Below are 20,743 nucleotides of genomic sequence, written 5' to 3' on the forward strand. Positions count from 1 at the left end.
GTATAGAGTTTACATGGGCGCCTCTTGGGTCGTGCCGCGGCTCGTCATCAGCTTCAAGCTCTGCTCGTAGGTCCAAAGCGTGACGGCGCTCGCCGGCGCAGCCTTGATGAGGCTGATGGGAAGCCCCCTGTACAGCCCGCGCAGCCCTTCTCTCTGAAAAATCGTGCTCACGGCACGGAGGGCCGTCGTGTACTCGGGAATGTCGCTGTATATGTAGCGGCTCCTGGTGGGCCCCTGCACCTGGAGCCGCTTGCGCACCAGGTCGAGGGGGAAGACGGCCGTCTTGGCGACGACGCTCGCCACGGCCCCAGCGGCGGCGTCTCGGCTGCCCCAGGGCATCTCGAGGCGGGTGAGGCGCAGACGCAGTCCCTCATAGGTGACGAAGAAGATGCCCATGAAGGGGACGACTTGCCCCCATGCTGGGCCCAGGCCTCGAAAGAAGCCCCTCCAGCCCTCGTCCCGCTTGATTTCCCAGATGGCGCTCCTCAGGGAGGTGTAGATTCGGCACTGACCCTGGGCGGCGAAGCGCGTTCTCAATAGGTCGAGCGGGTAGGTGACGCCGGTGCCAGCAACGCCCGCGGTGGCGCCGGCGATGAAGCTCTCGGCCGAGTCAGGCAGGCGGCGGGTGGGCAGGGCTGTCTGGAGGAAGAGAGTGGCGGAGCGGTAACCGGCGAATTGGACACCGGCATAGCAGACGTACAGGAGCTCGGCGGGGACGTTACCCTTCCACAGCGCCGTGAGGCCCTCATGTTGGAGGATGTGCTTGAAGGTGGCAAAGGCACCCAAGCGGGTGGCGGGTGCATCGCGCGGGGCAGCGAGGGGTTCGGAGGAGATGGGAGAGGGATGGGTCTGAAGCTGGAGACGGATCTTGACCACGTCGAGGGGCGCGATGACGAACCTAGGGGCATACGGGGAGACGGTCAGCGGGCAGCACGGGGGAAGAGATCGGGAGGGCGTACCGGGACACGAGGCCGGCTATTGCGCCGGCGGTGACGGCCTGGAGCTTGGTGCCCTGCGCGCTCCCGTCAGCGGACCAAGGAGGCCTGGTGCAACGCTCATCGGGCGCACCTCATCCTTGAGGCGACCGTGCCGGGCTGACATGCAGGGATTCGCCTAGGACCCGAGGCCGGAGGAAAGGCGAGACAGGCGGCGCGAGAGAGGCTCTCGGTGGGTCGGCGGGCGGGTGTGCGGATGTTGGGGCTGTGATGGAGAGACAAGGTTTGTTGTGGGCAAGGAGGGCTTCCTCTGGCCCCTCTTCTTTTCTTTTGCTTCCATGTTGGCCGTGACGCCAGAATGCCACTCGGCGCATGACTTTTGCTTGTCCCGCAGGTCACGTGCACCTTGCTGCTGAAAAGGGCCAGGTAGGTACTTTGTACTTTGCGCAGGTCCAGCATCTAGAAGCCCACCGGGCCCGCTTCATTCTTCCCATTGTCTCAGCACAATGCATGCGGCGGCTCCAATTGGCCTGGTCAATAATTTAATCGATGGCCCTGTCCCCTTGCCCCAGGAAATAGCCGATGCAATGCAGAGGTTCCATTGTTCCTTTGCCCCGAAGAGCCGCCATCTGCCCCGGTGCTCCGGAATCGCCTTAGCCCCGCGCTCCACTGACGGCCCAGAAACTTGCGAAGCACCGCTGACACTAGCAGATCTCGCATGAGAACAAGTCGCTGAGCCCGCAATGGTCCCCAAGACTACTACCTACTAAGTATACATCTCAGTTAGTCTTCCTGGTTATCCCCCCCCCCACAAGGCTCCGGCTGTAGCCGCCACCAATCCCTCCAGCACCCAGCCGACGGGTTCGGCCGGCTTGGCCAGCCAGCGGCCAGCAAGTCAGCGGGCCCCGCAGAAAGTCAAGCAAGCTCCACGCCGCCTGACCAGCGTCACGGGACGGAGATTTCCCCTTCTTCTCCTCCTCCTCCTCCTCCTCCTCCTCCTTCTTCTTCTTCTCCTTTTACTTCTTTTCTTCTCTGCTCAATAGCCATCCCGCTACTCTCAACACCCTCCCGCCTCGTCCGTTCAGTCGCCCCTTCATTTCTGGACGTGGCCGAGCAAAAAGCAGAGGATTCCTAAACATCTCTCTACCGACTGCCAAGACATACTTAACCCTCGCTTTCGCCCCGGTTTGGTTCTTCCTTGCACATCAACCGGCAATCCACGACGAACGCCGACGACTCCCTTCTCTTCGCATCCGACCACGGCCAGCAACGTCACCTCCAAGGGAGGGCACACACACGCCCTTTCCCCCGCCTGACTGACTCACAATGGGCCTAGCCATCGCGCCCCCAGACCAGGCTGGCCTCTTGGCCCCTCTCCTCCCGGCCCTGCCCGCCGCCGCCGCCTCGGCCCAGCCCGCCGTCAAACTTCTCCCTTTGCTCTCCCCTATCCTGCGCCAGCGCGTCCAGCTGCTCTCCGAGTCTTCGTCGGAGCCCTGGCTGCGCCTTCTCTGCTACGATGCCGCCAAGGCAGTAAAGCTCGCCGACATTGTCCGCGGGCCCTCGCTCGAGCCCCATCCCGTCTCGGGCGAGGTCGAGGTCGACTGGGGCTATGACGCCCACACCAGATACAGGCGCCTCGATCGCGAGACGCTGCAGGCTCTCGTTGCCCTGCCGGAGCTCGGCATCGCCTTTCAGCTCGTCTACTGCGTCGGCGACCACGAGGGCGGCGGCGATGGCTGGAGGATTGGCGAAGTCACCGTGGCCGACAAGCCCTCTCCTTTTTCTCGCTTTGGCGGCGCATCCACAATCGTCGAGGCCGAACGGCACTTCCAAGACGGCCAGGGCAACGGCGGCAGCAACAGCCAAACCAAGGCCACGCTCACCTCGCAACAACATGACAACGGACCCGCTACTGCCCAAGATGACGACGACGACGATTACTGGGGTCGTTATGACGCGACTCCGGCCCGCACTCCGGCCGTGACGCGGTCCCCTGGCCCCTGCGCAGTGCCCTCCTCCCGTTCGACCGACCCTTACCGCCCGGCCTCCACCGAGGACGACTACTTTGCGCAGTACGACCAAGTCCAGCCTGCCATGGATAACCACGACCCCGACGAGGAGGCTCAGAACGCACACCTCGTTCCGCCCCTGGGGCTCGGCAGCGCGCAGAGCTCGGGGCTCCCCGGCCAGGGCCCGGACACGACGGCGACCAGCAAGCCCATGTCCGCCGACATCATCCACCCGCGCCCCGAATCGAGCGCCAGCTCCAACGGCTCCTACAACGTCGCCAGGCTTGAGGAGACGGCGGGCAAGCAGGAGCAGAACGAGTTTGGCGTCAAGCAGCACGTCTCCCGGAGCATCAGGAGTCTGTACATGCTGGCGCGGACATCTGGCATCGCCCGCGAGGAATTTGCCCGTCTCGTCACGACTGAGCTCGCTGTCTTGGGCATCATGGAGGAGGACGACTGACCCGTGGCACGACGTGCCCGTCTTCTAACCCAGCGAGCGTGCCACGACGGGATATATCTGTGTTGATACCAAGTGGGGAGGGCTTCTCATCTTGCTCAAGCATGGCGTTTTGTGTTTTTTTCTGGATGGCTGCATTGGACCTTGGAGTTGGGGCCCCTCCTCGAAGCATTTTTGCCTCTTTTTCCCTTTTCAAACTTCCCGTCTATCGTACGGAAAGTGGTCAGGCCATGTACCGGGGCGCGTTGGAGAATATGTATCCTGACAGCGATAGCACATGAATGGAAACTCCAAAATCAAGACCCATATCTTTGTTCGCTCGTCGAAATCCGCTTCTTTCGGGCGTTGCAAGGCACAACGCCGAGCCCACGCACCTCCTTTCCAGGTACCGAGGCAACAAGATGCCTCGGATTGGCGACATGAAAGCGTGACGCTTTCATCCTGCAGAAATCATGTGAGCATTTAAGCAATGACCAATCTATCCAAAGCCATCCTGGCCGTCTCGATTATCCTGACGCAGTTTCTCTGCTCGGGCGGGCACGGCGCCTGGTTCAAGGGGGACATGAGATATGGGGAGTGCTTTGGCACCTGGCCTTTCGCATTGAGCTCGTCTATAATCTCGTGCCTCCTCCGCGACGTCTGGTCCAGCTGCGCCAACACGTCCTTCAACCCCTTTCGCCTCGGAAAGGGAGGCGGCGAGGCGCTTGGGCAGCCACCCAGGCCGTATACGTCCATTTTGAGTACTGCACGAACGGCTCTCTGCCAGGCTTCGGGCTTCAAGTGCTTGTTGTTCAAGCTGTGCATGGCACAGCAGTGGCCGCCGTCGGCGGAGGCGGTGTCCCAGAGCGCCCCCATGTCCTTGAGGGAGAAAAAAAGGGTTCGGTTCTCTCTCTTGGCCGAAGCTGTCTTGTCGTCGACCATCTCGAGGATCGAGGCGTAGGCGTTGCAGGCAGACGGGACGAGAGCGCCGAGGAACATGAGGTTCTGGAACCCCTGGATGGGCGGTGGCTTGAGGGGGTCGTCGAAAAACGCGTTGGAGCAGTGACGACACTCGACAACGTCCTGCGCGACCTTGCATGCGCTTCTGGCCACGCGCATGGCCGAAGTGACGTCGGATGGAAGGTGAGCAAGCGATTCCAAGGCGAGGTAGAGGGATGAAAGGCAGCCGCACGAGATGCTTGGTATCGCCTTGACGGTTGCTCTGGGAGAGGGATCTGGCGACTCGACTGCTGTCGACAAGTCGCTGGAGGAAGATGGCAGCCGGTGTTCCGGGGGCGAGTGATGATGTGAAGCTACGAAGTGTTTCCATGAGTCGTTGGCATCCTTTGGCGCGTCTCCCGAGAGGCCTGGCTCGTCGAGGCTGGCATTTTGGAGAATGTCGGCTCCAAGGCATTGTGCTGTGAATGTCGTGCCGTCAAAAGGCTGCCCGTCTGGTCCAGGGAGCTGGACTTGCGCATACAGCCCGAGACTGTGGGGGTCGTCTGCGCCGTCATCGCCAAACCCGCTCGGCAGCAAGTCCAGAAAGGCGGTGCTGGAGCCGGCATCAGGGCCAAAGAAGTCTAGGGTGGCATCTGTAGACCACGTCGGCTGAGCTCCCAGACCAAGGAGCGCCTGTGGCGTGACGAGCCCGGTTGAGACGGCACTCGGCGGGGCGAGAAGAGCATCATCGGTCGACAGGTCGTCAACGTGGCGGCGCTTGCGCGGACGGCCCATGGGTTTCTGGGCGGAGTAGTGGCAGGGGATGCCTTCTCTCCGACACCGGTTACATCCGCCGGGCTCCTTGGAGCAGGCGAGTTTTCGGGCTCCTGGGCACGACGGGTGAGTAAAAAGTCTCCGAGATGGGCCCGGAGAGGGCTCCCAACTTACGGCATTCATCGCAGGCCCGATGCTTGGGCGCACCGCTCGGTGGTGTGTTTTTGGTGGACTCGGGAGTCATGGCCTGGGAGAGGCAGGGAGAAGGGTTGATGTAGCGAGAATATCAAGCCTGAGTATCGGCAGCTTCCATCAACCGGAGAGGCCGAGAAGGACGGTGCTGTAGCCGAGGTGGAGATTCAGAGCATCGAGAGGCCGTCGTCTTCTGGCCGAGAGGGTTTGCACGAGTCTCCCCTCTCCCGTTGGCAGGCATGGAACAATCAGCACTACCAATAAGCCGCAGCATCAGGCCCTGCTAGTGCACAAGAGGCCATGCAGCGTTGACGAACGCCGCGTTACGTAGTCGTACATTCAGCCCTGCGAGGCCGCTACTGCTGACGATGACGCTGACGGGCCATGCAGAGGGCGCTTTCCATGGCCAGCTTGCCGTTCCTGGCATGCGACAGTCGTTTGCCGTGGCCTTTGGAGAGGAGCAGTGTTGGATGATGTCGAAAAGTCGTCTGGTCTTGTCGCGGAAGGTCATCGCTGCAGGTGGTGGGAAAAGGCGGGCAGATTACAGAGTACGCGATCTTCAATCGCCTCCGAGGCACGAAGTATTACAAAGTACAGCGCTCCAGCCCCCCCACTTCGTCCCCTGCGCCCTGCAGCGGCCACCTGACCCACGGCACGGCAAGCGGTCCCGAGTGGCAAACCTGTGCAACAAGGGTCTTTTGCATAATACCTACCTTACCTTGGGTGTGAACCCCTGAAGAACATCAACAGCAGTCGACAGAACCGGCTGGCTGCTGGCTGTCTTCGGATTTGCAAAGCGGCTGCGCGAGACACAAACCCCTTCGACAGGCAATGGACAACCTCAGCGACGCCGCCCAGACGGCCCGCCGCGCCGCCTTCTCCCGCGCCGTCGCCGAGGGGCGCCTCACGCCGCTCGTCATTCCCTACAGTCTGCTGGGCGCCTTTTTCGTGCCCGTGCTGTGGCTCACCATCCCTCACGCGCGCCGTCCCTGGCTCTACCACACGAGGTGGCTCGTCATGGCCTTTGTCGTTGCCTTCAACATCAACGTCATCCGCCAAACGTCCAGCTCAAGGTTTGCCTTCGCCTACGCCACGGGCCTGATGGCTGCCTGGGGCATCATCTCCAACTTGAGTCTCCTCATCTGGACGCGTCCTCAGTTCGATGCGGCAAGGGCCGTCCGCGTCTCCACCCGCCCAGCGCCAGTGCCTACGACAAAGGGCCCGAGTCGACAGGCCTCTGCGCGGTGGGCCGGAGATGCGAGGCAGAGGCGACGGCGCCAAGTTTCTGTCGCAGACTCGACGGTGCAGCAACAGACGGCCGTCTTTGTCTGGCAACCATTTCCCGCCGACGGCCCCTTTCTGCAGCGCCTCGGCTGGGCCTTGGATCTGGCGTGCAGCTTTCGAGGCTCAGGTAAGGCCGGCAGCACCCCCACCAAGTCTGCATACCGCGCATGGTAGAAGCTAACGGCCTGCAGGTTGGAACTGGTCCATAACGTCCATTCCTCATCCACAGATCCCTCCCGTTGCCCGCCCGGGGGAGCTTGTGGACCTCGACTCGATACCCCGGGTGAGCAAAAGCGGATACGAGTGTTGCCTGACAGAAAGAGAATTCGTGCGCAGACGGCTCGCCTCGGTGGCCGTCATGTATCTAGTCCTTGATCTCGGCTCGGTCCTCATGGTCAAGGATCCCTACTTCGTCCTTGGACCGGGCCATTCTGATGAGACTCCATCGTACCTTGGCGGTATGCCACCATGGCTATTGCTTGCTTACAGGGAGCTGCTTACCGTGGCCGGTATTCTAAGCGCCATCCAGGGCTATTTCAGTCTTCACGACCTGATTCAGTATTGGCTGTCAAAGCTCTGCTTCCCTAGCCGTGCAGCGCCGTGGTTCCACACCTCGGTCTTTGGAAGCTTCTCCCAATTGCTCGATCGAGGTCTTGCCGGCTGGTGGGGCGCGTCATGGCATCAGACCTTTCGACACCAGTTCCTTGCCCCCGCGACTTATCTGGTCAAACACGGCTATCTCAACAAGGGCAGCCGATGGGCCGCCATTACGGCTGCCTTCGTGTCTTTTCTCCAATCTGGCCTGCTCCATGCCTCGGGGAGCATGACCTCGACCCCGGGGACCAAGCCCTGGCACCCGGTAGCCTTTTTCCTCCTCCAGGTAGTCGGTATCATCATTGAGAAGACCCTGCACGGCGTCATGGTTCGGTGTTTTCCAAATCCGTCCAGGGTTGTGACCCGGGCCATCAATCTGCTCTGGGTGACGTCGTGGCTGTATATGACGGGCGTCTTCTTCGTTGACGACTTCGCCGCGACAGGGGCTTGGCTGATGGAACCTGTCCCGATGTCCCCCCTTCGCTGGTTAGGCTATGGGCATCCCACAGACCATTGGTGGCGATGGGACTGCCGTCACTTTTTCAAGTGGCACTCTGGAAAACATTGGTGGGAGTCGGGAATTGCCATTTAGGAATGCTGGCAAAGTTCGTTTTCAATGGGGCATAGAAGAACAGGGCTTTTCTAAACGTCCACGCTGGGTTTCCAGCGAAAGGATTTTTGGTGACCCCTGTGTGTAGGCACAAATCGTCCACGTTGCGACATCGCCGGATCATCCGTCACGTTGATGTTTTCGTCTGCTGTTTCTGTAGCCACGAGATGACTGGGCCATATCCCGTCTGCTTCCGGCTGAGGACTTCTAAAAAGGCCGCAAAGGCAATGCTGGAGACATGTCAGTGAACAAAGGTCGCAGGGCGAGTTGGACCGCATTATAGGCTTTCTCACCCTGAAACTTGTCCCTTCCGGATGCCAAAAGAATAGTGCGAGTACCGCAACCTTCTCGACTTGCTGGACAGGATAACAAAGGCGACATCTGCGACTTTGACAATCGTTTCTGCACATGGGGTCAGACGGTGGGATGGAGAGCGGATGTGGGTGCACAGGCCGTCTGCTTACGAATGACGAGGCCGATACGGGGTCGCTGCGGCCGAGACAAGCAACGGATGTAAGCCCACATCCTGCGACAAGTCTCGCTGAATGCATCGCTGAGCGAGTGGAGGACGGCGGCCTTATTGTTGTGAGAAGAGTCGTAGAACATGAAATGAGACTGTGCCTTGAAGGCGGCTTCAAGGGCGGGGAGGTCACTTTTAGATTCGCATTCAAGGTTGAGCCAGTAGAGACGGGCAGCAACTCACCAAGAACCTTGCGTTGGAAGTTTTGACCCGGCGAGCGACCAAATTCAACTGTGAGCGAGCTTGAGACGGCTGTAGACTGTGAGCTTTCGAACTCGAGGCTGAGGCCTTGTCGTCTTACTAGTTCCATCGCTTCGGATCCGATCCTTGGTGATACCCAGCGACTGATCGTTAATGAGCAAGCCGCAGTAAGGGAACCCCCCCCCCCCGGAGACCTTGGAAACTGCGTCGTCGCCGATGTGCATATCAAAGTTGACCCGGGTCTTCTTTTGATTCGCCTCGACACCGTAGTCGGGAAACCCCCTATGCATGTTTTGAACGAATTCAACAGCCTTGGACTTGTCGAGCGTGATGAGGAGAAAGTCATCAATGAGCCTCATCAGCAAGCAGTCAGGCGCTTGCAAAAAGCCCAGGTGACGCGACTCAAGGTCGGCATAGAAGTAATTGCACAGCCATGACGACAGAACCGACCCCTGAGGCACGCCCCTCTTCTGTCGGAAAAAATGGCTGCCAAACTTGACGAGGTTGCATTCCACGTGCTCCGACAAGAGGTCGACGAGAAACCCAGAATTGTAAGCCTTTTGCGCGACGCTCTCGACAAAGACAGTATCTTTCTTGCACCCGGCGAGCTTGCCCTCCAATAGTTCCAAGAGTGGTCGATGATGGCCGTCTGCCACAGCGGTGGCACACCATCGTTTGCGGATGCTGGTGGCCGTCTTGCGCGGCTCAGGCATTGCGCGCTCGCCAGGCTGCACCTCGGCGTGTTTTGTAACGGTGTACAGACGTCTGTTGAGAACGCCGGACATAAGTTTGACAACTGCGCCTTGAGGGATCGTGTCGAAGGCGGCATGCACGTCCACCTTGGCACAGTAGAAGCGCCGTTGTCCAGGTCCCAAAGAGTCCTTGAAAAGTCTCAGTCGCTGGTACACGTCGCCGACTGAGTATAGGCTCGAGCCCAGTCTGCGTAGATTTGCATCCTGGATTGTCAGCGAGTGACAGAGTACGCAGACGCGGCGCAAGTACCTTTTCAAACTTGAGAATAGTATGGATAGGTCCCAGTACAGAGTTGATACTAGGTTCCAAGGCTCTTGGCGAAACTTTGCTAGGATTTCGCCTCCGGAGATTCGTGATTAGCCTGACGTTGTTACCTTTGGGTAACAGCCGTAATTGACCATATCCGAGCCGTCTCGAGTCTAAAATCCGCTGTGCTTCGTCGAGCTTCATCTCTTCAAACATGTTGCCCCTGAGCTCTGCCATTGTAGACTTGGCAATGAGCCTCCATACATCATGACGAAAGTAAAACACTTCGTAACGATGCGTGTTGGACTCGGTCACGTAAAAGCTGCTTTGGATCAGGGGTATCAGAAGTGAGTCGAAGATGTAGTGCAGGAACTCGTAGAAAATCTCTCGTCGTTTGTTGATGTCGGATTGGCCAAGCTTTTGGTCATCGTGGCCAGGCGGCCGAAGCCAGGCGAGATCTGCCACCTGCAAAGTGTGGTTAGAGTACAGTGCGCAACAGCGAGGCGAATTCGAGAGTCGCCTACGGCTTGACTTGCCTTGAAACCCTGGGAAATTTCGTGCAACGTCATGGACTCGAACCGTCGCAGTTTGATGAAGTGATGGACTTTGTGAAGAAATGCCGCCTTGTTGTGGCACAGAGTTTCACCGTCCCCCCAAAACTCATTGGGTATGATTTTGGACAGGACGGCCTGGCAAAATGCTGAAACGCAAGAGGCTGGGCAGGCCAAGTCGACGAGTGGCGTTTGCTTCGAGGGCAGCGACGTGCGCTGTAGATCGCAATGTGAGTTCCGGGTGCATAGCTCTTCGGCACGCACACTAGGTTTGTAGAACGCCGCTTACCATTGGTGTTGAACAGTTAGTCGTGCTCCCATTCGCAACATCTTGTCTTGAGCCCTCCTGCTTTGGCTTGGTGCATTTGTCGAGATGAGTCGGGCAGTAATGACGGAGAGTTTTGGCATACGAGCAACGACCATGCAGAATCTGAAGACGTCGCACAAGGTGCCTGGCAGCCCCCCTGAGCCTCCTGGGCAACTTTGGCGGCGGGACGCCACCCGAGTTGTTGCCTTGCGGGATCAAAGTGGCAATCTCTTCCTCCCGCGACATGTAGTCTCCAAGCCTTTGTGCAGTATCGACCTTGGAGGTGAAGACGTTGTGCAATCCGAATTGTCGCGGGAAGATGTACATCATGACCTTCCTCGTGCTCACTTCGTTGTGGTTTTCTGCGTCAAGCTGTGACACAAACGAACCATCTTGCGGCTGCGGAGATTGCCGAACATGGGGGCATCTGTTGAGAATGTCTGTTGCTTGTAAGCGACTGCCGTTGGGAGAGAGGCTTGACGCGCATACGAGTTCTTCTGTAGCCAGGCTGAGCCCGACCAAGAGCAGTCAATTCTGGTTTAGCATAGAAGATGTGCCTTCTCATGATTGCAATATCCGAAATCCTCCGCGCCACAGCGTGGGATTCGTGGCGAGAAGTGAGTGAGCGATTGGATAAATCTAACTCAGACAAAGGGGATCCTGCTGCGGGTCAGAGATGGACAAGGTCGACTCGGGACAAGAGCAGCTAACCGCTCAACTGATAGTAGTTGCCTGAACCTGCCTCGAGGGCCAAGAATATGGAGCAGTCCATGAGCAAGTCGACCATCAGTCGCTGGCCCGATTGCCCCAACAAGAGCAATAGATGCGGCCAAGGAGCCTGTTTGAGCGCCGCTGCGTGAGGGTTGGGATGGAGGCTGTATATGCCAGGAATCTTGAGGCCGCCCAAGTCACCCTCCCTGGCCCCTCGACGAAAGCCATCACACAGAAGGTGCTTGGGCCGCGTCGAAGCTCTCACCTCCCATTGGAAGAGTAGCCATATGACAAAGTCGACAATCTATTGTGCTTGAGCCGCTGCACAGGGCACGAGGAGTGGCAGCAACAAACCTCGGACTGTGCCTCGGTCGATGCAGCTATTCCGTCTGAGAGGGAGACATATGATTCGTCCCCCTGCTGGGAAAAGGACAAGAATTGCTGGTACGCACTTCCGTCGCTGCGTGGCGGGCTTTCGGAAGAACAGATGAGCGTGGTGTCGAGGACATGTGCGAGGGTCATCTCGGCATCGCTGCAGTCCTTTCCACTGCCCAAAGAGGCAATCTTCCTTCGGCGGAGCCTAGAGCCGCCCGGGAGTTTGGAGATGGCATGGTCTCGCAGCGTCCGGACCTTGGGATAGCACTGCTGCAGCAGATCCCGATGGACAGGCGGGACGTGGGCCGACGAGCCGAGGAGTTGCCTGTCCACGGAATCGTGCTCCCCGCGCTTCCGCTTGACGCCTCTAGTCATGGGCTCGACACAATGGCGGGTGAGGTGGAAACGCGCCCCCGGTTGATGCTTGCGCGCGGGTGCACCTCGGACAAGACTGAAGATGCGTACAGTACGAAGTAGACGGCATGGACGAGTGACAGGCGGGCGTCGTGCGTCGCGTTCCATGTGTGTGTATATTTTGCGCACTGTATTTGCAAGATCAACCAGAACCTTGTTCTGCGCTTCCAGACAATCGTGAGTAGGGAAGGAATGCAGTAAAGCACACTTACTGGGTACTCGGTCAGTCAGAATATAACTAAGTAGTACCTTAGCTGGTCAACTATTTCTCAAGGTGTTTATCTACCTTAGCAGGTAGTAGATATCGTGAAGAGCACGGGGTGACAGCGCGACTTATTAAGCGCGCAACTCGCAAATCAAAGCGGGGTTTTGGGCATCGTCGCGGGTACTCGACACGTACTGTACTCTGACTGGAGTCACAGAGTGCGAGTAGGTACCTAAAGGTATCAAGGTCGCGCATCTCTAGAGGACAACGTGCATAAACGCCGTCATAAACATTGGCATGTGGGTACCTAGGTAGTACCTTTATCAAGGTGCCCTACCTACTACCTAGTACCTACCTACTTAGACACCAACACACTTCCTTACTAATGTGTATGCGGTAGGTACTTAGTCCACCGCCCAACGGCGTGTTTTCCTGTATTGAAATGAGTAAGGAGTATGTGCGTGTGTGCAGTGGCAAACGCGACGCTCCTCTTGGTTGGCAGATACACAAAACCACGTTGCCTAGCAGACGTTCGTTGGTTGCGGCGCAAGGTGCGATGCAGAGTGGTTCGGGACTGTACGAACGCTGTCGATAAAAGGGTGGAGAAGAAACCGGGGGTCAACAAGTTCCAAGGTGGAGCCACAGGCGCTTTTGATTAGCCGGTCAAAGTACACACAGGTACCTTGTCTGCCCTACAGCAGCCCACAGCAACGCGCTGAAGCCATCTGTCCGCCGAGACAAGAGTCATCGCACGGCTGCCGTCGGGTACCTTGCATAAAAGATGCGGGACGTCGTCGAGTTCTTGTCCATCGAACTTGTTGGTTGGGCACCTCTGGCCCCTCGGTCTACGACGAGGTATGGTAGAGCCTCGAGAGACTCGTCGAGGCATATGGCAGAACTTGCGTCTGTTTGCAAACCGAGAACCGACGCCTGTCATGGAGCCTTGTTTTGCTGTTTACATTACCTATCAACAGCCCAGGCAACAGGCCAATCTCGCTCCCGCACAAACGGCGTGATTCAAGTGCCACGGGGCTGCTGGCATGTCAGCACATGTAAGAGGAGGTACAGACGGGCCTCGGGGCTTTCCCGGTATCAGATAGATGGTCCTCTGCGCCTCGTCTGTAGTTGATGGGATGCCGGGGAAAGGCAGGTGAGTTCCCACGCGCTCAGCTGCTCGCAATCCGCACTTGCGGGAAGCCAGTGATCCCGGGAACTCGTTCGTACTGGCGGGAAAGGCTTCAGGGGTGAAAAGCAAAGATGCTCGGTTTTCCTTTTTCGGGTGGCACTATACTCCCTACATTGTACGAAGTATTACGGATTAGCCACGAATAGACAGGTCCAGCAGGTATGAAGGAGACAAAAAGGAGAGGGAGAAGGGAGAAAAGCAAAGAAAATCCGCAGCCGACCGTGTTTGAGACCCCTATCTCGCTCGCCCTCGACGCGTGACAAACGAGGCCCAGCCCGCCGTCCGCCAAGAACATGGTGGCAGACGAGGCCAGTCTGCAGAGTCGTGCAAACAGACAGGACTGACTGTGTTTTGCTTGGAGAGCGCCGAGAGTCCAAAGGGATGTGGGAGGCAAAGGTACCTGCCGATACGTGGCCTGCCATGATGAATTTGAGCCGGGCAGAGACAGAGACGAGTAGTGTCTGGTAAATACCTCGCCCCGAATTATTAAACACGGGCGGCGGCGGGGAAGAGTCAGTGGGCGACGGGCGACGAGTGACCGGCAGCCCGCCGCCAAACTGCCCGGCCATCCTCCCTGCCTCCGGGGCGCGGCCACTGTTGTGACCTGCATTCAAGCAGCCAGGGTGCCACCTCTGCCACCCGACCGACCTCTACGGCCTCTCACCACCACCACCCAATCCTCTCCCATCAGGCGCAAAGTGCAACCACAACCCCCCCTCGTCAAACCCGCCTCCGCCAGCCTTCACCCTCCCGTCTGCACCCGCACTCAGCTCGCCACCGTCGTCCCGCATTTTGCCCTCGCCCTCGCCTCCGCCCTGCATCACCGACGAAGCATCGATGCGCGCTGCTGCTGGGGCCTTTCGTTGTGTCCCGCCCAGTCGCGACGCCCGACCGACCTGACGGATGCCCCTTCTGGCCAGGCCACTCCAAAGGCCATCATGAGCCCGGACCTGGACGCTGGCCTGCCGGGGGGCGTCGACGGTCCCCGTCGCGCGGGCCTTGGTGGCCATCGCCATTCTCACCATTCCACCGACTACAGCTGCCTCGAAACCGAACCCGACGACTCCCCGAGCTCCGACGCCTCGAGCAGCCACGTCTCCTATCCGACTGCCCTCCACAATGCTGTCCCCGCCCACTCACACCACGCTCCCAACCCGTCGAATCCTGACGACGACTATCGAGGCCTGCAAGCCGCCCACGCCCGCCCGTCACTGCTCCCTCACGGCGATGGCGGCAACGCGAGACCTTCTGCCAACCACGCCCTCTCTCGGTCCAACCTCCGCTCCGCCTCGAGCCCCCTCGACAGCAGATCGTCCGGCGCGTCTAGAACGCCAACTGGCAAGCCAAGTGTCAAGGATCTGAAGAAACGCTTCGATCAGAATGGTGTTGCTTCTTCCGTATCCAAACCACAGGCGCGGCCGGCACATGCACCTCCTCGGGTGACGCGCCCAACCGTCAAGACGGCCAACGGGGCTCCAGTCCACTCTGACCCGCGTGCAGGAAGCTCCCAAGGCGCGCAGATGCAGGCTGCGCTCGAGTCTGGTGCAGCCACGCGAGCCCAGCGATCAAGGTTTGTGGCTCAGGCTGCAGTCCCGGGCAGCTCGCAGTCATTCGCAAGCCGCATCGGCAAGCCTCGAAACTCCATCATTGGCAAGGTGCCCGGATCCAAGTCCTTGACACAATTGCCGCAAAGAGTCCCGCATCAACAGATGTCGTCCTCCCCACCCACCACTTCTCGACCACCCGGCCTTTTGTTTGGCGAAATTCCCTCGGGCCAGCGCGGTTCGGCGGTTGCAGGTTTCGGCATTCACGGCGCTCGACCGCGGGGAACGTCCGAGTCCGGTAACTACAATCTCGCCAGCCATCAGCGCAGCTTTTCCGGCCCCGATGCGGAGCAGCCATTCCCGAGCAGCTGGTACCGCCATGTCGACGCGCTGCAGAACCAGTCGCAAGTTGCATCGGGCGCTCATCCAAGGCATCGGACTCGGTCGCGCAGCGACGCAGCGGTGTCACTTGCATCTATTGAAATCGAAATATCTTGCAACTCACCTCGCAGGTTCCCTGCCTCAACAAGCCCCGACCCATCCTCTTCGGCTTCGAAACTACCTGTTTCTGTTCGAAAACTGAGCAGTTCGAGCGGCCCCCCGAGTCCGTCATCCACTCGTTCCAATTCACCTTCGGCCTTGAAATGCTCTCTGGCGAGCGCAAGGGTCTCGGGAGCCAATACTGCTGCAGCTCCTCGGGCCACAGCCACGGTCATCCGAGCTAAGAAGCAACCTCCAGCGCCATTGGCAACACCGGATAACGCGAGGCTTCAGGCATACATTGCTGTCCCTTCGCCAAAACTGTCACCACCCCTGCGGAGCTCTCGACCGCGCTTGCCTATTTCCGCGGCCACAGCGGCCGGCCTGCGAATCAAGGAATCGGGCGGAGCAAGTTCCCGCGACGGGCTTGCTCCCAGTGGGCCAAAGACTGACGACGGGGCTGCAAGGCGTCGAAAGATATCATTTGGTCCAATCGATTTTGAGCAGAGAAGGGAGCACATAAGACTCGCATATAGCAAGTCGATCCGGGAGAGCGAGGCTCTCGAAGAACGACAGGTTGCCGCTGAGAGGCGGCGAAGGGAATCGGAGGCGGCTACCAAGGCTATTGTGTCTACCGAGACAGTAACATCGCCACTCGCGGAGGCTACCTCCGCTGCATCACTGAGCGCTGCCGAGATTGACTTGGAAACGGAACCGGGCCTCGAAAAGAGGCTGCAGGCAGCGTCCTCGGAGCATTTCCTGGCAGAATCCATCACTGGTTCAGCGGAGCCCACCATCGCAGATCCTGCTCCGGATCCTGCTGCTCGACCCAACATGCCTCCCCTGACTGTACGCACGGCACTTGATTCAGCACCACAAAGCATCGACTCACCTACTCTGGGTGTCCCTGGAAGTTTCCCTGTGCTCAGCCCTCCGGCGAACACTGACGAGCAGCCGCTGTCTGCCTTGTCTGCGACCTCGGAGACTACAGAGTTTGACGTCGAACCCCAAACGAACCCTCCCATCCAAGCTCACTCACCTTTGGACGTCCCAATCACCGTTGTCAAGCCGCCGAGTCCGGAGAGATCGGTACCAGCTCATCAAGCAGAGTATCAATACCCCTTTGAAGATGAAACAGATTTCCGAGAACAACCGTCAAAGAGCTCGGGAATGGCACAGGAACCCGCCCAGGCAGCGGATGCTCAGGACACTGGCAGCGTGCCTAGTGTTCCAGGGGCTTTCGGAGACGAGCTCGTGGAGCCAGATTCGTTACGCGGAGCCGCCGTGACTGTCATGCCGCCAGCAGATAAAGAACTGAGAGCCATCGGGAACCATTCAACAACGCCCTTCCCGCGATTGGACGCGCAGGATGAGTCTGATTGTCATTCTGACCTGGAAGCCGCTGCGCAGGGCAGTTATGAATCACGACATCACGACCATGGAGCCACAGACGCCTGCACCGAAGCGACCGACGGCGGCGATAGAACTGAACATCGTCAGTCTGATTTCCGCCTCGACGAGCTCCCCTCTCATCGGACGTCTACATGTGCTTCATCCGATGCGGGCCTTTTGGACGATATCCACGAACCGGCCCACGATCGGTCTCGACCAACGGTCAATTCCTCCAATCTCGCAGTGCCTCACTCGAGGTTAGAAAACGACAGGCTCAGCCAGCAATCGGCATGGACAGATTTCTCGGTGGATAGCATTGACGTTTCCGACAAGGCAAAGTCTTCCGCGACGCAAAGCAGACAAGGGTCTCCCTCGTTTGGTCACGTAACCATTTTCGAGACCAGAACGCCCACCAGGGAGAGCGCTTCCTCATCCAAGGACACGACTTCTGGGACAGCTATGAGTATTCCAGACGAATCGAAAAGATCTTCGATGCCCGTCGGTCAAACGCAGCTGCTAGAAGTCGATGCTGGAGGTGGATTCTTTGTACCGTCACTTTCACCCGGCGTCGCAAGCCTTTCTTTCCTCCCCTCGCCGGATCATGAGCCTCCTCCCGTCCCGAATTCTGCGTCTGCCTCCGCCCTCAACTCGAGAACCTCAAGCGTGTTCTACGACCAGTTACATTATGGGAGTACACTCATCAACTCCGAAAGAGGGATCGACGACTTCACATCACCTCTGGAAACGCCCCAATCACTGGATGTGGCACCAACAGAGATTGGAGACCAGTACTTCAGCGGTCGCACAGTGGCCGACGGCGGCGCCAAATCACTTGCCCAAGAGGACGACGGCAAGGAGCGTCACCGCCTCATCCAACGACACAACGTCATCAAAGAGTTGGTCGACACGGAGGCAGTCTTTGTCCGAGATATGAACATTGTCGAGGAAATTTACAAGGGAACTGCGGAAGCTTGCCCCAAGTTAGACTCGAAAACGGTGAAGCTCATTTTCCGCAACAGCGATGAGATCATCCAGTTCCACACATACTTTCTCAGGGGGCTCAAAGAAGCCGTGGCCGCGGTCTATGTTCCGGCGGGGGGGCATACATCTCTTCGGGGAGAAGACTCTGTCATGTCGGATCGGAGCCAGCGCAGTAGTAGAGAGCCCAAGGACAGCAAGGATCGCGCAACGTCGCTCGGACCCGTTTTTCAGAGCAACGTGGAGAGCATGAAGCTTGCGCACGAAGGCTTCCTCCGGAACAGCGACCAGGCTGCGAAACGACTGATTCAGATACAGCAGGATCCTACGGTCCAGGTGTGGTTGAACGAGTGCAACGAGGTGGCCAAGGATCTGACGGCTGCTTGGGACCTGGATTCTCTCCTGATCAAACCCATGCAGAGAATCACAAAGTATCCCAACCTGATCATCACCCTTCTCCAGCACACGCCACAGGATCACCCGGACCGGGAGGCGCTTTTAGCTGCCAAGGATTCTCTTGAGACTGCCATTGTCGAGATCAACAGGACCAAGAAGAACTTTGAGCTCGTCGGTCAGATCGTGGGAAGGAAGAGGAAGGAGTCTGACGTCAAGGCTGGTTTCGCACGTGCCTTCGGCAAGAGGGTCGACAAGTTGCAGGCGTCCAACAACCGGCCTCCCGAGGACCAGGACTATGCCAAGCTTCACGAGAAGTTTGGCGACGATTACCTCCGACTTCAAGTTGTCCTCCGCGATGTAGAGTTCTACACTCGCCAGGTGTCGGCATACGTGCACGAGTTCCTCCAGTATCTGTCATCGGTCGAGTTGGTCATGCGGCTTCAGCCAGGCAACTATCCCGAACTCGAGAGCAAGTGGGTTCAGTTCAACATCTCGGTTCGAGACCTCGAAAAGGTTGCTCTGGAGGAACACGTGAGTAGTTTGTTCCGCATGGAGTGTGCGGAGCGCCCACTGACCCTCGCAGTTGACACAAGTTCGAAAGCATGTGATTGAGCCCTTTGAGCTTGTCATCAAGGCGTACGGGAACCCGTCCTTGGCCATGAAGAAGCGGCAGAAGCGGCGGCTGGACTATGAACGATCCGAGCAGCTGAAGCGCTCTGGCAGAACAGCGGATCCAAAGCTTAGGGAACTCGTGGAGCAATACGAAGCCTTAAACGACACGCTGAAAAAGGAACTCCCCACACTCTCTGCCCTGACGGAAAAGGTGGGCAACATCTGCCTGGGCAACTTTGTCAATATCCAGACAGACTGGTATGCGATATGGAAGGAGAAGATGAAGACGGTGCTCGGGGATTGCCCGGAGATACCCGACCTTGAAGAGGTGGTGTCGACCTTTCAGCGAGACTATCCGTACGCCCGCGACCAACTAGCCAGCATCGGCATCCTGAACCCGACGTCTTGGGGCAGGTTGTCGCAGTCGACCACGAGCATGGACGATTCCACCATCAGATCGCGCGGGCGAGGGCACTCGGTCAACGGCGACGCAGCACCAACGCTGCCCGCACCGGACTTTGGCGGGCGCCGCAGCGGATCGTTTTCCATGTCACCGAGTCCCAGCGCAACAGGCCTTGGTGGCGCCATGTCAAGCCCGCACCACTACTACTACAGAGACTACTATGCCGGGATCCACGCTCATCAGGGGGCCCCCGCGTCGTCGTCTAGGTCTCCCGAGATGGTCGGGAGCTCACGCTCGTTGGCCGGGACAGGGGCTGCGTCGACGCGGCCGAGCACCGGGCGAAGTCTAGATTCGGGGGGTGCCCCAAGGCAGAGCTCAGAATCGGCCACGCAGCACCGCCGAGACTCGAACACAACGTACAACTCGGGCTACCTGCCTCATGAAAGTCGCAGATATTCCAACATTTTTCACTCGGCGCTCCCCCTACCAGACGGGCCCGAGGACAGCCGGCGATCCTCGCGAGCATCGTCGCGGGAGCGAAACCAGACGTCTGACGGGTACAACATCCTCTGGCTGGCGGCGTCTCTCTTCGAGTTCAACATATCCACCACCAAGCACGAGGCGGGCTATCCATATCTAACGTACCAGGCTGGCGAGGTGAGTGAAGGACGCAGGCTGGGTAGCATGAGAACAGCACGAGTCGCTGACAGGTGTGTGTGTGTGTTGCTGCAGATATTCGACGTCATTGCCGAGAAAGGCGAGCTCTGGCTGGCCAAGAACCAGGACGATGCGACGGACCAAGTGGGATGGATCTGGTCCAAGCACTTTGCGAAGCTAGCCGACTCGTAAGGCGGCTCTTGACTTGAGACTGGATTGTGGGCGTCGCTGCGCAGAACCCAAGAGGGACAGCAGGCAGATTTTGGCTGCCCAGCAAAACTAGGACGCATGGCAACGGATGCATTACACTGTAAAAGATGTCATCAGAGGCAACGGAAAAGGCGTCTTTTTTCTTCTTCTCTTCCTCGGTCATACACGCCCTTTTAACTTTTCTTTGTCTCTCTGTCCGACGAGCAAAGAAGGCTTTCCAGCCCATTACCTTTCTATTTCTTTCTTCCTCGGTCAACCCTGGCCTGGACTTCACTTGTTCTACTTCTATCCTTCTTTAAATTGCCGTTGCCGACAGTTTGTCCCTACATAGCGAAACCGAGCACAGTAGGGGGGGCATTTGATGAGCGTGGCGGGGAGGAGATGGGAAGCGGGAGCCCCGGAGTTGCTGAGGATACCACAGGGGTGCGGGCGAGCTTTTGATGACGAGCGCGCGTTTGCGAAAACGTCGCGAGAATGACTTGTGTCTTGTTTTATTTCAGTCTGGTGTCGCTGCCTTTTTCCGTGCAATTATCGTCACGCAATAAAACGTGCTACCTACCTACCTAGGTAGTCACCGTGTTTCAAGGGAGGGACTGAGGGACTGCAATCTACAGTATAGCAGCTGCGCCTGGTTTTATCAGCGGCCCCTGGGATTGCGGATCCCCACAGACCCTGTCATCCAGGCATCACCGTCTGCGGTTGGCCGCCACATGAGACCTCCGACTGTCGACGAGTCAGACGGCGGGCAGACGCGTCGTCGCTTGCCCCTTGTGCATCCCCAGCTTTGCGAGACAAGGTGGCCTCGCCAGAAACCCTTGGTCCGCCACCG

General features: G+C 58.5%; 6 protein-coding genes across 6 annotated transcripts; 3 read left to right on the forward strand and 3 right to left on the reverse strand.

The window, feature by feature from the left end:
* Positions 1 to 9: 9 nt before the first annotated feature.
* HRG_02682 (mitochondrial carrier protein) lies at positions 10 to 1,101 on the reverse strand (the record flags this gene model as incomplete). The annotated part of the gene is made up of 3 exons (XM_044861153.1): positions 10 to 898; positions 960 to 1,012; positions 1,069 to 1,101. The coding sequence occupies 3 exons, from the start codon at positions 1,099 to 1,101 to the stop codon at positions 10 to 12; spliced, it is 975 nt and encodes a 324-aa protein (XP_044724786.1).
* Positions 1,102 to 2,261: 1,160 nt separating this feature from the next.
* Positions 2,262 to 3,404, forward strand: HRG_02683 (uncharacterized protein; the record flags this gene model as incomplete). The annotated part of the gene is made up of 1 exon (XM_044861154.1): positions 2,262 to 3,404. One exon carries the CDS (start codon positions 2,262 to 2,264, stop codon positions 3,402 to 3,404), a length of 1,143 nt encoding a protein of 380 aa, XP_044724787.1.
* Positions 3,405 to 3,863: 459 nt separating this feature from the next.
* HRG_02684 (uncharacterized protein) lies at positions 3,864 to 5,337 on the reverse strand (the record flags this gene model as incomplete). The annotated part of the gene is made up of 4 exons (XM_044861155.1): positions 3,864 to 4,761; positions 4,903 to 4,972; positions 5,045 to 5,206; positions 5,268 to 5,337. The coding sequence occupies 4 exons, from the start codon at positions 5,335 to 5,337 to the stop codon at positions 3,864 to 3,866; spliced, it is 1,200 nt and encodes a 399-aa protein (XP_044724788.1).
* Positions 5,338 to 6,116: 779 nt separating this feature from the next.
* Positions 6,117 to 7,755, forward strand: HRG_02685 (membrane bound o-acyl transferase family domain-containing protein; the record flags this gene model as incomplete). Its single annotated transcript, XM_044861156.1, has 2 exons — positions 6,117 to 6,696; positions 6,761 to 7,755. 2 exons carry the CDS (start codon positions 6,117 to 6,119, stop codon positions 7,753 to 7,755), a joined length of 1,575 nt encoding a protein of 524 aa, XP_044724789.1.
* Positions 7,756 to 7,900: 145 nt separating this feature from the next.
* On the reverse strand, positions 7,901 to 11,812 carry HRG_02686 (telomerase ribonucleoprotein complex - RNA binding domain-containing protein; the record flags this gene model as incomplete). Its single annotated transcript, XM_044861157.1, has 11 exons — positions 7,901 to 8,003; positions 8,067 to 8,175; positions 8,238 to 8,405; positions 8,477 to 8,545; positions 8,595 to 9,450; positions 9,497 to 9,958; positions 10,030 to 10,260; positions 10,334 to 10,797; positions 10,841 to 11,011; positions 11,063 to 11,366; positions 11,417 to 11,812. 11 exons carry the CDS (start codon positions 11,810 to 11,812, stop codon positions 7,901 to 7,903), a joined length of 3,333 nt encoding a protein of 1,110 aa, XP_044724790.1.
* Positions 11,813 to 16,704: 4,892 nt separating this feature from the next.
* On the forward strand, positions 16,705 to 19,896 carry HRG_02687 (rhoGEF domain-containing protein; the record flags this gene model as incomplete). The annotated part of the gene is made up of 6 exons (XM_044861158.1): positions 16,705 to 16,761; positions 17,063 to 17,156; positions 17,434 to 17,729; positions 17,871 to 18,563; positions 18,616 to 19,704; positions 19,780 to 19,896. The coding sequence occupies 6 exons, from the start codon at positions 16,705 to 16,707 to the stop codon at positions 19,894 to 19,896; spliced, it is 2,346 nt and encodes a 781-aa protein (XP_044724791.1).
* Positions 19,897 to 20,743: the final 847 nt, after the last annotated feature.

This window comes from Hirsutella rhossiliensis (assembly GCF_020360975.1).
Source record: "Hirsutella rhossiliensis strain HR02 chromosome Unknown scaffold00002, whole genome shotgun sequence".
NCBI lineage: Eukaryota > Fungi > Ascomycota > Sordariomycetes > Hypocreales > Ophiocordycipitaceae > Hirsutella > Hirsutella rhossiliensis.